General features: G+C 43.1%; 1 protein-coding gene across 3 annotated transcripts in view; it reads right to left on the reverse strand.

Moving 5' to 3' along the window:
- Window positions 1-1,671: 1,671 nt before the first annotated feature.
- The window catches only part of bag2 (BCL2 associated athanogene 2), a 16,809-nt gene continuing 1,636 nt past the window's right edge, over window positions 1,672-16,844 (reverse strand). Inside the window, exons 2-5 of one of the 3 annotated variants that reach the window (XM_055635054.1) lie at window positions 15,981-16,090; window positions 9,403-9,800; window positions 6,567-6,646; window positions 1,672-2,847 (exon numbers count right to left, since the gene is read on the reverse strand). In XM_055635054.1, the coding sequence (XP_055491029.1) occupies window positions 6,578-6,646; window positions 9,403-9,800; window positions 15,981-16,090 (577 nt within the window). In that variant the 3' untranslated portion in view covers window positions 1,672-2,847; window positions 6,567-6,577. Of the gene's footprint in view, window positions 2,848-6,566; window positions 6,647-9,390; window positions 9,801-15,980; window positions 16,091-16,844 lie in introns of all 3 variants that reach the window. The other 2 variants (XM_055635055.1, XM_055635056.1) reach the window with 2 other exon arrangements.

The following is a 16,844-nucleotide window of genomic DNA, read 5'->3' on the forward strand; positions in this document are numbered from 1 at the left end:
GAATGAACTTCTCCTGTGCTGCATGAGTCTATGAAAATAATGTTACTTCTAATTGGGCCCTGTGCTTTTCTAATTTTAATCTTTCCTCTCTAGTTTCCATATGTTTGTGCTTTCTACAGCAGCACAAATTCTGCATAAATGCAGTCAGTTCAATACAGTTTTTTTTTGCTTTATCTGAATTTGGACTGTCCTTGATACAAAAACATTGGTTGGTACAATCTCACCACTTTCTTTGCAGCAATATATTTGGTGTGAGCTCTCACTTTCAGCATGGACGTATAATTCCCCACCAGTGCAGCCTCAAGGCTCTCTGCCTCTTCCACATCTTGGCTGTCGTCTACTTGGCATATCTACTTCTCACGTTGAACAATTTAACTTTTCATTCCATTCACTTCCTCCAAGTGAAAGGTGTTGTCATGAAATAGTTGCTAAGGAAACGCTGATCCTAGCAGGTATGTTGAACGTTCTAATGGCACCTCCTCACTTTTTTTTGTCTGGTATTTCAATGACTATAATTAATGCTGTCTTCTGAAAACTACATGAGCTTAGCAGACAATGCCAACTTTTCCACATAATACATCTGTCGTTACCCTTGTCCATTCCAGCTTCTGCATGTTTAAAATCCTCCCCATGCTCTCGCAGCTTTCTGTACAACACTTCTACCCACCTTGCATTCTGTGTATATGTTAGACATACTATTTTCTCTTCTATTGTTTCTGTTTTGCAAGTTTCCTTGTTCAATCACGGGTTCCCCTCCATCAAGACTGAGTGGACCCACGTCTATGTCTGTCCCATTTCCTGCACTATTATCTTCAACCTATCCAATGGCTGCAGATCAAACAATCTCCTTTAGAGTACCTCCTCAGTTCACAACCACGACCCTGAACTGCCAGTCAATCTGTCACGCACATTCTTTATCTCACTCTATTGATTAGTACGGGTGTCAGGTTATGGGGAGAAGGCAGAATGGCGTTAGGAGAGAGAGACAGATCAATCATGATTGAATGGTGGAGTAGACATGATGGGCCGAATGGCCTAATTCTACTCGTGTCACTTATGATCTCATAATCTCTTCCTCTGTCTCTTCTGTATTCAGCCCTGTCAGCGTTCCCAGCACAGCTCATAGCAAACTGCCAAAACAACGCTTCATGCTGAAGTCAGGCTTGTCACACTCTGGACGAGTCAATGCTTAACCGATTCCGTTTATAATCTTGCACGTTCAACGCTGGGAGGACTGATCACCAGCACATCTAGAAAGGATCATCAGCCACAAGCAGAGGAATTGGTGAGTTCCATTTTCTGTGGTTTAACAGCTTTCCCCAATACCCTACTTAACAGGAATCTATTGATCTTGTTCTTGAAAACTTTAATGGTACTGTGAACCACAGCCTATTGGGAGAGAGGATTGCAGATTTACACATGACCTTTATATAAAGAAAAAAATTGCTTCCTAATTTCCCAGCTTTCAATTTAACAGATAGATCTTTTCTGCCAGTTATCATATGGTTTAGCTTTAAATGAGAATATGTCAGGAAGTTTTGAGCCCACACAACCTTGCTGTCTATTATTTAATATTATTCAATAGAGGGCTTCCTAGAATTTCTATGCCCACTGTACACAAAGCAAACTCTTGACCCGATCAGTGATCATTCTCAAGCACAGTTCAGATAGTCACTGTGCTCAAAAGAACTCAAGTCCACAGAGCCAAACCCTGTCACCATCATTGCACCACTCAAATATCACACTAAACATGATTTATTATTTTATTCCAATTCAGTGAAAGTGTGCATCATCAGAAAAGAATGTGTTTGTATTTTGCACAGTAACAGACTGTAGAAAAGCTATAGCATTTAGACAGGAATGTAAAAGACTGCACAATTGTAAACATGACACATTCTATAGTTTAACCATATATCAGCAGCCACAATTTCATGTAGTGATTGTTACTCTCAGTAATACCTACACGAACTGCACACTGAAACAATGGCATCTTAGTCATTTAATTTCATCTGCTCTTTCATGCAATATTGTCTGTTATGTGGTGACCAAAAAGAGGTCTTGCAATCTGAGGCGTGGGTTCAGCAGGCAACAGCTAATGTTTCCACACATCGAGGCTAAAACTAGGGGGGCATTAATGCAAGGCAGCCATCAATAAAAATAAGAGAGGGTTTTGGAGAATTTCCTCAATGGCAAGTGTGTGCAGCTCATTGCCACGAGGGGTAACTGAGCAATGAGTATGGATGTATTTAAGGGAAAGGGAATAGAAGAATATGCAGCTGATATTGTGAGAAGATTTAGGCCAGGACAAGGCCTTGAGAAACAAACTGGCATAATAGCCAGATAGGTTATTTCTCCGTTGGAGATTTTAAAGGAGGTGATTTGAGATTTGCACATGAACCTAGTTTAGTTAACTTTTGCTAACAATTTGCCACATTTCCATACATGAAAATGAAGGTAGATTAGGATAATGGAGATGCTGGAATCTTGCTGTTTGATCTGTGGGGTTGCTCCAGCCTTTTGAAGGTTAAAATAAGTTTTCATGAGGTTTGAACTTACAAATAATAACATTTAGTGATGTAACATGCTTTAGTGAAGGTACACTAATGAAGTTGGCAGGACCCTCATTCAGGTGTCATTTTTTTTGCCAATCTTATATTAGGTTCTGTGTTCACATAAATAGCAAGCAAACTTGTGATGTGGATTATTTGTAGAATAATCTTAAATTGCCTTTTTAGCTCCTTTTAATGTACTTATGTGAGGAGAACTGGATATCACAATGTTTCATTATTTTCTCTTCTCCACAGAATAATGCAGCCATCTTACTTTTCATTTTCCATCTCCGGTGTTCTAAGAATAAACATAAAGCAGATTTTAAGAACATTATTTAACTTACATTTCATTAAATGTTAAATAGAGTCTTTCTTTACACTGTCCTTCCCCTGTCAGTCACACGTGGTAATAATTCAGAATGCTACCACTGTGCGGAACCATCTATTAATATTAGAGCCAGAATGGTAATGCAATATTCAGTGCCCATTTCAGTGAGAATTTAAGTTAAATGGTTGCTTAAAATTTGTTCCAGATACATATCTTAATGTACAAAGTTTTATAGATTGCTCGTTTTTGGCATTACAATTTGACATACATTGACTAAGTTAGTGCAAAAGAAAAGAAATTAGCAATAAATCCAAATCAGTTTGCCACGATAACCATATAACAATTACAGCACAGAAACAGGGCATCTCGGCCCTTCATGTCCGTGCCGAACACTTATTTTCCCCTAGACCCATCTACCTGCACTCAGACAATAATGCTCCATTCCTTTCCCATCTATATGCCTATCCAATTTATTTTTAAATGATAAAATCGAACCTGCCTCCACCACTTCCACTGGAAGCTCATTCAACACAGCTACCACTCTGAGTAAAGAAGTTCCCCCTCGTATTACCCCTAAACTTCTGTCCCTTAATTCTCAAGTCAATTCAATTCAACTTTATTGTCATTGCACAGATACAAGTATGGGTACAACGAAATGCAGTTTAGCGTCAGTCCGTAGTAATAGTGCAATATAGAAATAAAAATACAGAATAAGCAAACAATGTGGACGGAGAGGCTGGAGAAATCTATCGGCGGGACTCCGAGTTCAACACTTTGTTGTAGAAGCTGTCATGTCTTCTTGTTTGAATCTTCCCTACTCTCAATGGGAAAAGCTTATCCACGTCAACTCTGTCTATCCCTCTCATCATTTTAAAGACCTCTATCAAGTCCCCCCCCCTTAACCTTCTGCGCTCCAAAGAATAAAGACCTAACTTGTTCAACCTTTCTCTGTAACTTAGTTGCTGAAACCCAGGCAACATTCAAGTAAATCTCCTCTGTACTCTCTCTATTTTGTTGACATCCTTCCTATAATTAGGCGACCAAAATTGTACACCATACTCCAGAATTGGCCTCACCAATGCCTTGTACAATTTTACGATCCTATGTATTGGCTACAAAACCAAAGACCCCATAAGGCAGCTCGCCCACGTACTACCAGATTGCCAAGAAACCATTCTACTGAATACTTAACGATTAAATTAATCACTATGTATGGCCCTCTGGCAAGGGTTTTAGATACACGCATGTGATTAATTGTGTTCTAGTCACATTAGGTAAAAACTGTAAATGAATTTACATTGAAATTGAGAACTGAAACTAATTAATTAACTTTCCAAAGATTTTGCTGTTAATTATATAACGTCCAATTACTCAAGAGTAGACTACAAAACATTCAAATTTCTCTGCATGGAAATTCAATTGAATAGGTTGAGTTCAACATTTTTGCTTTTCCCTATAGTGAAATACAATAATGATCCTTCTCCAGGTTATTCCATGTCTCTCAGGCATTCCTGGATATTGAAGCAACCACTTCTCCAGAGCACAAGGATTAGCAGGATGAAGTCCTCCATCTATCCTCCCACCACTCACCTCGTCCTCATCTTATTGTACGATCTGAGTGTCACTGACAAGGTCAGCATTTACTGTCGCTAAAGGCAACAGGCCCAGCACTGATCCGTGAGGCACACCACCAGTCACATGCCGCCAGTCCAAACACAACCTTCCACCATCACCCTCTGCATCCATTAAGCCAATTTTCTATTCAGTCGGATAGAACTGATTGACTTTATCAGAACATTTCTTCAGACTATTGATATGAAACATCGACTCTGCTCTTCAATCCTCTAAAGTACTGATGTTTGCAGCGTTGTCTTTTGCTTTGGGACCATTCCAAGAATGCAGCTTCATGGTGATGATGTTTAGGAGTTAAATATCGACAGAACATAGGACTCTCGGCCTCTTCATTTCCTACTGCTGCCGGAACAGCAATCGTCTTGACTTTTTCACTCCGGTCCCAACCCACCAATCGGATCACCAACTAATGAGCTGTCCTGGGCTCCCATCTACCTCACTGGAGACCCTTGGACTGTCTTTAATTGGACTTTATCATGCACTAAACGATATTCCCTTAGCATCATCCAAATAATCCAAGATGGCGCCCAACCCAGGCTACTCGCTGTGTACCAGTCACAGAAGAGGATCTGCAATCACGCATTACAATCGCTCCACTGATTGTAATCGTGTGTTGTCTTTCCGCTGACTGGTTAGCACGCAACAAAAGCATTTCACTGTACCTTGGTACACGTGACAATAAACTAAATTCAAACTCGGTACAGGAACATGCCATTTGTCCGACCATGCAATCTAACTAATAGCCCTGTCCCACGGTGCGGGTTCATTCAAGAGCTCTCCCGAGTTTAAAAAAAAAATCAAACTCGTGGTAAGCACGGAGAATGAACATAGCGGGTTTGTCAGAGCTCGTTGACGTCTCTTAGCGGCTCGTAACGCTAACGGCAGGTACTCGGGAAGACTCGCTAATGGCAGGTAAGCACGGGAAGACACGTTGAAAAATGTCCACGAGAGCCCTGAGTACCGACGAGTGGCCATTACCGTAAATCTCCGAGTTCGAATCAGGGCAAACTCGGGAGAGCTCATGGAATGAACTCTCACCGTGGGACAGGGCTATAATCCCATCTTGGCTCTTCAAATGAAACAAGATGACATTTTGTGGGATGGATTACCCCAAGAATAAAGGATCACAATAATGAGAAATTATCTTGACCCAGACGATAAGGAAGGAGAAATGGTGTGGGTGGAGAGAGGAGTAAACAAAAGATTTTAAAAAATAGTTGTAGTAGTTTGTCGGACTTAACCCAGGACAGCGTATTTATAGAAATCAGATTATTTTCTAATAAAAATATTGGAAGAATCAGGGGAGTTTTCGTGTTCACACATACTGGACAAATCAAGTTGGCTAAATTAGTTAAGAAAACGAATTCTCAGAATGCATCCAAAGCAGTATACCTGGAATAAAATGCACTGCGGAGTCAACCCGAGTACCGGTCATTCCAGGTTTGAACTTGTGTAACGGGATAAATTTGTAAACTGTTCGCAAGGGATTCTCGAGAGAACATTGATCAGTCTTTAGTTATCAGTTAATGATTGTTATATGGAGATGTTGACAAAAGTGGATTAAGATGTTACGTTTGAAGACATGACATTTCAACAATGGCACACGTATCAAGCCACATTTTGAAATTTTCCATTCATTGTGACGTCTGCTGTGAAAACGGACTCAAAATCCGTTTTATCCATCAGTGACGACCTTGATTTCTCATTAGCAATGTTTCCCAGGAAACAGTGTGCATGATGAACTAAAAAAACCTGCGAGAATTTGTAACAGTCAGCAAAACGAGACGAAAATGAACAAAAAATAAAACGGGAAACGCAGTTAAAAGGAAGAGAATACATGGATTCTTTTACAGGCTGAGACAACAAAAAAGATGTGGGGAAATAGGAGACGTTGAGATATTAAACCAATATTTTGTGTCAGTTTTCACAGGACACATATTACCTACATGAAGAAGGGCAGCAAGGTTCCCATGGCAGTATAAACCAGAGTAATCGATATTAGTACAAAAAATAATGGGGTTAAATCCATGCAAAGACTGTTTGCCCAGATGGCTTACATCCAGGGGTTCTAAAAGATGACTGCATTTGTAGTGATCCTCCAAAATTCTGGAATTGTCCCTGTGTAAGTGTAACACTGCTGTTTAAAACAAAGGAAGAAAGAAATTAGGGGATTACATTGCAACAGGCCTGACCTAAATTCCAACTGGAATTGAGGAAGTGGTCAAAAACCTGTGAAAATCATGTTATTACGTAGAGCCAGCGTGGTTTTTATGAAAGGCGATATGTGTTTTAATAATCTAATTTGAAGATGTAACCAGCAATGCGAGAAGGGAGAAACCTGAATTTGCAGAAGGGATCGAGTGATGTGCCAGGTGGTAATCTGATATTCAGTATATGAACTCACTAGGACAGATTGAAATTAGATTCAAGAATCGTAAACAGGGGAAAGGAATAAAGGGTCATATTCAAGTTGGCAGCCTGTCCTGTGGGTTACCATTATTGATCATTGTAGGGACCTCAGCTATTTCCAGTCTCACATTAGAGGTTGGGTCCTTGTGTAAAACAGTTGAGTCTGCTGACAACACAGGTTAATTGTGCGGGGCGGTGGTAGACGCACATAGTTCAAGTGTGCACAAGGAGGAGCAAACAGCTAGTTGAAGAAATTAGAACTGTGCTGGAGGGGTTAGACTGGGGAGAAGCAAAGGATCGAAATGAGGAACATTTCCATGTTAAGTTAGGTTTCCAACATAGAAACATAGAAATTAGGTGCAGGAGTAGGCCATTCGGCCCTTCAAGCCTGCACCGCCATTCAATATGATCATGGCTGATCATCCAACTCAGTATCCCGTACCTGCCTTCTCTCCATACCCCCTGAAATTAGCCACAAGGGCCAACATCTAACTCCCCTTAAATATGCCAATGAACTGGCCTTGCGGCAGAGAGTTCAAGACCTTTCTGTGTGAAAAAAGTTCTTCTCATCTCGTTTTAAAGGGTTTCCTCCTTATCCTTAAGCTGTGACCCCTTGTCCTGGACTTCCCCAACATCGGGAGCAATCTTCCTGCATCTAGCCTGTCCAACCCCTTAAGAATTTTGTAAGTTTCAACCTTTGGAATTCTGTACCCCGACAGGGATGTGGTTACTCTCTGGAATTCTCATCATAGAAGTTTTTGGAGGGTGGATTATTGGGGATATTTAGAAAAGATAGTCAGGGAATTGAGAGCTCAGGGGATCTGGTAGAACAGCCATGATCATATTGAATGATGGGACAGGCTCAAGGAATGGTCAACAACTTGCTGGGGGTTCTTATATGCAGACCAGATGTTGACCACATGATAAGTGTCTCTTAACAGAATCACAGAACGTAGAACAGCATAGGACTGGAATTGGTACTTCTGCCCACAATGTCTGTGCTGAGCATGATGCAAAATTAAACACTTCTCCTCTGACTCCAGGTAAAACATAAAACAGAACAGTACAACACAACAAAAAAACAGGCCCTTCTGCCCACAATGTCTGTGCCGAACATGATACCATGATAAACTGATCTCATCTACCTGCAATCCATATCCCTTCATTCCCAGCATATCCAGATACCTGTCCAAAAATCACTTACATGCCACTATCATATATCCATCTTAACCTCCACACTCTGCAGCGTATTCCAGGCACTCACTATGTGTCATTTTTACTCTGGGGGGAAAAGGTTCTGAATGTCCCCCCTATCTCTGTTCCTTATGCTTCTATCAGGTCTCCCCTCAAGCTTCAACTTTCCAGAGAAAACAATCCAAGTTTATCTAATCTCTTCTTATAGCTAATACCTCTAACCTTGGCATCATCCTGGTAAACCTATCTATCCCGGTAAACCACGCCTGCACGCTCTCCACATCCTTCCTGTAATGAGGCGACCAGAACTGCACGTTGTACTCCAAATGTGAACCAAGCAAAGTTTTACATTAGCTACAGCATAACTTTCAGACTCAATGCCGCAACTGCATATCAGTTGGGATCAAGAGAGAAGGTAAACAAGAGGTGGAAGATCAGCCATGATTTAGTGATCACTGGAGCCAGTCAGTCTGAGACAAACATGGTTTATTCCTGCTCTTATTTTTCATGTTCGTTAACCCGTTAGAAATTAGGTGAACTGCCCTGCTCTTCTCGAAATCAGTCAATCCAACGAGTCCTAGGAATTGCAGCTAGGATATACTGTTCCATGTGCTACTCCATGGAGCCAATCTATTAATTCATTGGAGAATTCCTTCCAGTAACTGCTGAGAACAAATTTACCAATTAAAGTTAATTTTATCTCTCACAATAACATTGGGGTTGGAAAGTCGTCTCCGTATCATTTAAAGAGGCACGAGAGACTGCTGATGCTGGAATCTGAAGCGTTACGAGTGGGTTACGATGGAAGAACTCAGCGGTTAGACAGCATCTGAGAAGGGACACGAGCAGTCGACATTTTGGTTTGAGACTTTATCTGCATTGAGTGTATAGGGCCTGTCCCACTTGAGCGATATTTTAGACAACAGCCTGAAAAGAGGTTGTCGCGTTCTCGTCGGGTCGTGATGCGTGGTGACGCATGTGGTGACGCGCGGTGTCTCTGTCGCCCCAGGATTTTGGAATGTCGAGACCCTTCTGAAGAAACGTCACCCATTCCTTCTCTCCTGCTGAGTTACTCCAGCTTTTTGTATCTATGATTGTAAGCATGCATATTCTTTTCGCTGTACCTCAGCACACTTGACAATAATAAACTAAACTACACTAAACGATCCTCTACTCATCAGGAGCAATACTGTCACGAGTTCTGCCTCTACCGTGACCTTCTGCAGCAGGTCCTCCCAACTCCCACTGCCTGGCCAGCACAATGCTGCCGATACTCACCCTGTTACATACATTTTGTTGGAGGTGGTTGTAGTTGCCGGTCTGTGCCGCCTTCTGGTCCAGGAGGGCGATGGATCTGTCAGCGCTGCACACGTTTCTGATCAGCTTCTGCAGTCTGGTCTTGATTTTCTTTTGATCTTCCAAAGAGCAGCCGACGATGATGGACTGGAATTTCTGATTGACGGGGCCCTGCACGGCCTCGGAGGAGCAGGCGTTGTAGAGAGCGACCAGGCGGCTCTTGGCGCTTGCCACGTCCTGCAGGAGCTTGTCGACCTCCTCGTCAATCAGCGCCGTGGCTCTGCTGAGGAACTCCTCCTGCTGGGCACTGCGGATGGTCTGCACAGAAACCACCACCGTCAGCGTCCGGCCGATCAGCCTATTGGCGGTCAAGTTCAGTTCCTCTCGCTCCCCTGCAAACAGGTTTACACAGACTGATTACCGAGTCCCCAAACACATTCAAATCACAATGCATCCCGACTGGACTTCCATCCACGTACACGTTTCATTTAAATAATAACAATTCATTTTATTGCTAAGAATTAGAATTCGAATGCCTTTATTGTCATTCAAACAAACAAAGGTTTGAACGAAATTGCGTTCCCTGCAGTCATAACAGCAAAAAAACAAAACACACAATTAACACAGTTCCACACAAACATCCATCACAGTGAATCTCCAAACACCTCCTCACTGTGATGGAAGGCAAAAGTCTTTTCTCTTCCCTGTTCTTCTCCCACGGTCAGACAGTCAAACTGCTGCGTCGAGGCGATCGAGGCTCTTGATGTTAAAGCCCCCGGCGGGCGATGGTAAGTCCCGCAGCCGATTAAGGTGCGCCGGGCGATGTAAGGCCCTGCGACGGGCCGATTCAAACCCCGCGATTCGGGGCGGCTGAAGTTGCCATTGCGGGAGCTCCCGAAAATCGGTCTCCTACCAGGGACCTGCGAGCTCCCGATTTTACCGTCCACAGGGCCTGCAGCCGAAGCTCCGAAGTCGGGTCGCAGGGGCAGTACCACCACAGCCTCCGAAGTCAGCCAGCTCCGTGATGGTAAGTCCGCAGGCTCTATGACTGGAGCCCTTGGGTCGATTCCGGTTGGAGGCCACCAGCTCCACAATGTTAGGCCCCAGCGAAACGGAGACACAACAAGGAAAAGGTCGCGTCTCCGTTCAAGGAAGGGATTACAAAGTTTCCCCCACCCCCCACATATACACAACTAAAAATAAACCAAAAACATACTCCTAACATAGACAAAAAAAAAAGAAAAAAGACAGGCGGACAGCAGGCGAGCCGCCACCAGAACAGGAGAAAGGAAAACTACAATTTAATCATTGCTGGAACTATCATTGTTATCTTCATTTCTTGGATTCGAGATACGCAATGAATCATTGCAGTGGCATAACTGGTAGAGCTGCTGCTGACTCACAGCACCAGAGATCCTGGTTCGATCCTGACACCCACCACTGTCTGTGTGGATCCCTTTAGCCCTGTGACCATGGTTTCCTCATCTTCACTTTCCCTCTTAAAGACATGCCAGAGGTTAATGGACCTGTAAATACCCTCTGTGTTTAGGTGAGTTCTAGTGATGGGGAATTGATGGGGACTTGGATCAGTTGGATGGTGTAGAAACAATGGGCCCTGTTTCACTCATCCCTCTCTCCATTTTAACAGCACAAGATTTACCTCATTTATTCCTGGGCTCAGCTGTTACCCCAATGGACATAACCATCCCTGCAGTTTTCGGGCTGCACAGATTGATCAGCAATCATCCATCTCCGTTCAGAGTTGCTGTCCAACCCCTTAAGAATTTTGTAAGTTTCTATACTTAAGTCCCCTGTCACATCTTCTAAATTGGAAGAGAGTATAAACCAAGTATGTTAGAGGTGGCATCATCTGGACAGTCCTGACATTTCACCCATTATGTCCAGCAAATGTTTATCACTCAGTCTGCTCCCCTCACTACTCATCAGCATCAATACATTTGTGGCATTCTTTTGGAATAATACTCCCAACGGCACTGATCTGAGGCAAGTGACCATTTGATGAATGTGCTATGGAATATTTCGGTTTTACACTTAAAAGCGGGAAGATTTTTCCCTTGCGAATTGATTACAAATTATCAGCGAGCACAACAAGTTAGGTCTTTATTCTTTGGAGCGCAGAAGGTTAAGGGGGGACTTGATAGAGGTCTTTAAAATGATGAGAGGGATAGACAGAGTTGACATGGATAAGCTTTTCCCCACTGCCTGCTAGGGCAGATTCAAGCAAGAGGACAAGACTTGAGAATTAAAGAAGTTTAAAACATGACAGGGGAACTTCTTTACTCAGCAGGTAGTGGTGTGGCCACCAGCTTCCAGGAGAAAGTGGTGGAGGCTTCAATTTAATCATTGCTGGAACTATCATTGTTATCTTCATTTCTTGGATTTGAGATACGCAATGAATCATTGCAGTGGCATAACTGGTAGAGCTGCTGCTGACTCACAGCTCCAGAGATCCTGGTTCGATCCTGACACCCGCCACTGTCTGTGTGGAGTTTACACTTTATCCCTGTGACCATGTGGTTTTCTCTGGGTGCTTCGGTTTCGTCCCTCATCACAAAGACATGCAGATCCAGAGGTTAATTGGACGCTGTAAATTGCCCCTGCTGTTTAGGTGAGTGCTAGTGTATGGGGAATTGATGGGGAGAATAAAGTTGGATCAGTTGGATGGTGTAGACACAATGGGCCTGTTTCACTGCTGTATCTCTCTCCATTAGTATCCACAGCACAAGCCAATACCTCATTCCATTCGACCTGGGCTCACTGTTACAGCCAATGGACATAATCCGTCACTGCAGTTTTCTCTTGCTGCCTCACAGATTGATCAGCAATCATCCAATTCTCCGTTCAGAGTTGCTGTTGTCTTTACCTGAATCAGTCCAGTGGGAAAGTACTTGTTCAAAATGTGCACATTAACTCCAATTAAAATCGGAAAGGGTGTAAGGAAGCATGTATGTTAGAGGTGGCATCATCTGGAGGTTCAGCACATTTCACCCCATTATGTCCATGCAAATGTTTATCACTCAAGGCTCCCCCCTCACTACTTCATCAGCATCAATACCATTGTGTATTCCACCATTCTTTTGGAATAATTTTTCCCTGTCAACTTCTCCAACGGCACTCCTTCTTAAATCCTCTGAGGCAAGTATGACCATTTGATGAAACTGTGCTATGGAATATTCGGTTTCACTACACCGACTTAAACTAGCGGGAATCCACCTTCACCCTTCAATCCCTTGCGCAATGGGTGATTACAAACAGGGCAATTGACGAGCATATTCACACCAAGTTAATGAATTAGCCTTTTTTCTTTGGAGCGCAGAAGGTATCAGGGGGGACTTGAAATAACTTATAGTCTTTTAAAATGATGAGAGGGATAGACAAAGTTCAGTACAAATGGATTCAAAGAATCTTTTATCATTGAGAGTAAGGGAAGACCATTCAAACAAGAGGACAGACTTGAGAATTAATCGGACAGAAGTTTGAGGGGTAACTTCAAGAGGGGGAACTTCTTTACTCAGAGAGTGGTAGCGGTGTGGAATGAGCGTCCAGTGGAAGTGGTGGAGGCAGGTTCGATTTTATCATTTAAAAATAAATTGGATAGTTATATGGACGGGAAAGGAATGGAGGGTTATGGTCGGTATATGGGACTAGGGCAGAATAAGTGTTCGGCACGGTTGCTAGGGGTGGAAGAGGTCTCTCAGTTTTGGCCTGTTGCACCTCCGTGTATAGTTCCTGCAGGGGGGTGTAATTGTTCCCATAGTGGTTATATACTACTCTGCAAGCCTTTTGTCTGACAGAGCAATCCCGAACACAGGGTAGAAATCTTTCCCCCGCTGGTGTCCAACTTCCTCAGATTCTGAACCGTAGGCTTTGAAGGCGCTGCCTGTGACTTACCATTGCTGAGGCGTAATGACCAGGTCAATTCAGAGAGAGAGAGATTTTACAGTTCACATCCACTGACCCCATTTATATCAATGGAGTGTACGCAAAGTATTAACTTTTGATCAGTCCTTCGTTTTTTTAATGTTATTTCCTGGCACCAGACTGCTATTTATATCTCTCATCCACAGGCCCAGAGGAAAGAACAATCTCTGAATTGGAGCTGAAAGAAGTAATCTTTGTAAGGGAGTACTAAATCACATGAAAACTGTCACCCCCCACTCATGGACCCATACCAATTTGCATACGGAGCTAACAGGTCAGTTGACACCGTCAACTTAGCAACTCATCACATTCTGAACCACCTGGAGTCCGCAAACACATATGCCCGCATCCTGTTCATGGATTTCAGCTCTGCATTCAATACAATAAACCCGGCCAAACTGTTCATTAAATTACTGGTCATGAACATTGACCCATGCATCTGTCACTGGATTCACAGCTTTCTCTGGAACAGGCAACAGAGGGTGAGGATCAACAATAACACATCCTCCCCTCTGTTCCTCAGTACAGGCACACCCCAAGGCTGTGTTCTCTCACCCTGGCTATTCTCCCTTTACACAAACCAGCTCACATCCCACCACAGCTCCGTCAACCTGTACAAGTACGCGGACGACTCAACCATCATAGGATTCATCACCAACAACCAAGAAACTGAATACCGTGCACAGGTCAACCAAGCAGTGACCTGGTGCACAGACCATGATCTCTTACTCAATTCATCAAAAACAAAAGAACTCATCATCGACCCAAGACGCCAGCCATCCCCCAAAACTCCTGTGCTCATTAAAGGTGAATCCATCTCCATCACTGACACATTCAAACTCCTTGGAACCCACATCAGCAACAACCTCAAATGGAGGACAAACGCAGACCACATCTATGGAAAAGCCCAGCAAAGACTTTTCCATCTCCGACAGCTCAGGAAGTTCAGAGCAAGGTCTCATCTCATGCTCCGCTTCTATACAGCCATCATCGAAAGCATCCTCACTTCACCCATCACAGTCTGGTTCGGCAGTCTCGACTCACTCTCCCGGAAGAAATTACAGCGCATCATCAACAGAGCATCAAAAATTATTGGCTTACCCCTACCATCCCTTGAATCACTTTATCACAAACGGACACTACACAGAGCCCGCAAGATCATCTCTGATCCTACTCACCCTGCACACTATGCCTTTCAGCTACAGACGTTACAGGACAATTGCCTCCAAAACAAACCGCTTCAAGAACAGTTTCATTCCCATTGTAATTAACATTTTAAACTCTGTACGGTGAGGAATAAGAATAAGCATGGCCCTTATGTATTATGTAATGTGTCTGTCTGTATGTATATCTATGTGATATGTTTAATGTTGATGAAATGTTGGAACCTGTACCGAGCTGTACTTATAACAAATTCCACCAGGCTGGCTGTGTGGTCATTAAAATACAATACAATACAAATATAGAACAAGGTAAAAGATTTGTTTTAATTTTCATCAGATTATGTGTTTTTTTCTGGTTACATGGTAACATACCAGATCTAATGAGTGAAATTTCAGTTTGCCTTGGATGTGAAGAATAGGAAATAAGAGAGGGGAACAGGGAAAATTGAATATAACAAGAATATTACCTTTGCTTTATCTTTATTTTCTTGATTCCCATTGGATAATGCTTGTTGGCACAAAGATCGATTGGATCATTCTTTACCTCCAACCCTGAAAAAGCTACTTATCTTAACTACTAAACCAGGTTCGCTTCTTAATAAACAGACACCACACAAACTGTTTGGTAGACCAGTTCAAAACTTTACTTAACATCGGCCGATGGAAGGGAGCGAGAATTCCAGTCAAGTGACCAATGTAGACACTTGACTGTGCTCAGCCACCTTCCCTTAACAACAGAATTACATTGCCTTAAATAGGGTTTTTTTGTCCCCTTAGCACATTCCACAGACATTAGTCATGGTCAGAGGTACAGGAAAAGGTTTCCACAGAATGCATCACATCAAACCTTTTGTTTACATGGTACAAGATATACTAAAAACATTGGCCATTTGCTTTAGGTTATTTTATCTCCAAATAGACCACCCTAGCTCTTTTTGCTGCTTCCTCTGTCATTTGGTCCCTCATAAACATAGACCATTTGTTTACAAAGATGTGACTAGCTATGTCTCTCTTCCTCTCTGTCACTTCCTCACTTGGGAGACAATGTTATAGGATTTATTATCTTTCACAGACTGCAACCTAAGGCAAGCCTAATTTGACACTAAATATAAGCTGTAAGCTAGCCCAGAAGCCAATTTAATATCTTCTTATATTTTTAACTAAAATTCGGCTTTATCAACCCTCTGCTGACCCTTTACTGTGGTTTGTTTAGCTGTTACTCCACTGAAATGTCTTGCTCGGGTCCTCATTTATATCCCAACAAATATCCCATTGTTTAAGTACTTCCACATCACCATTTCATTGGATAGGAATATGAGGGGGGGCAGTTGAGGCCCTTGAGTGTGTTCTGCCACTCACTTAGACTATGCCTGTGATGTCCCTCACTGCAACTCAATTTCACCCAGTTTGTTTAAATCAGCATCATTTAGCATTTTAGGTTAAAAGAAAAAGGGGGCAGGAACTCACCATCACTGATATTCCTCATGTCCTGGCTGATCTGCACACTCTGGATCAGTTCCAGCAGAGTCTCTTTCTCCTGCTCCATTGAAGCTGCTGCCTCCCGCAAAGTCTCCACTCTGAAATTAAAACGACAACCAGGATGGGAAAGAGAACAACAAACAAGGAGTCCAGCCACGAGCTATTGGTCTACATTGAGGGGGCACAGTGGGGCAGTGGGTAGCACTGCTGCCACCACTGCAGCTCCGGTGGCCCAGGTTTGATCCTGAACTTGGCTGCTATATGGGTGGTGTTTGCATACTCTGTCTGTTGCCCTGGGTTTCCCTCCATGACTCAGTTACTGGCGGATTAATTAGTGACTGTAAATTATCCGCAGGGTGGGATGGGACGGCCAGGGAATCAGGAGAAAATGTTACAGGAAAACGAGAGAAGGATTGAGATTACTCTGAATGGCCTCCAATATCATAAGAAGATATGTGAAGGTGGACATTGGAAAGATGATCCTGCATTGGTAATTTGGTGAAGATATAGAGGACGGGAAGAGGCGATACTTGCTCTTTAGAAAAAGCTCCCCAAATGACCAACCCTTCCTCTACAGGTTTTTCTGCTGAAATCTACATCAAATTCCCAGTTGAAAGTTGTTCCCAAATTCCTTCCACTAATGTCCCTGTCCCACTTAGGAAACCTGAACGGAAACCTGAACGGAAACCTCTGGAGACTGTGCCCCACCCAAGGTTTCTGTGCGGTTCCCGGAGGTTGCAGGTAGTGGAAGCAGGTAGGGGGACTGACAAAAACCTCTGGGAACCTGCGGAAACCTTGGGTGGGGCACAAAGTCTCCAGAGGTTTCCATTCAGGTTTCCTAAGTGGGACAGA

This window comes from Leucoraja erinacea, chromosome 5, assembly GCF_028641065.1.
Source record: "Leucoraja erinacea ecotype New England chromosome 5, Leri_hhj_1, whole genome shotgun sequence".
NCBI classification, from domain to species: domain Eukaryota; kingdom Metazoa; phylum Chordata; class Chondrichthyes; order Rajiformes; family Rajidae; genus Leucoraja; species Leucoraja erinaceus.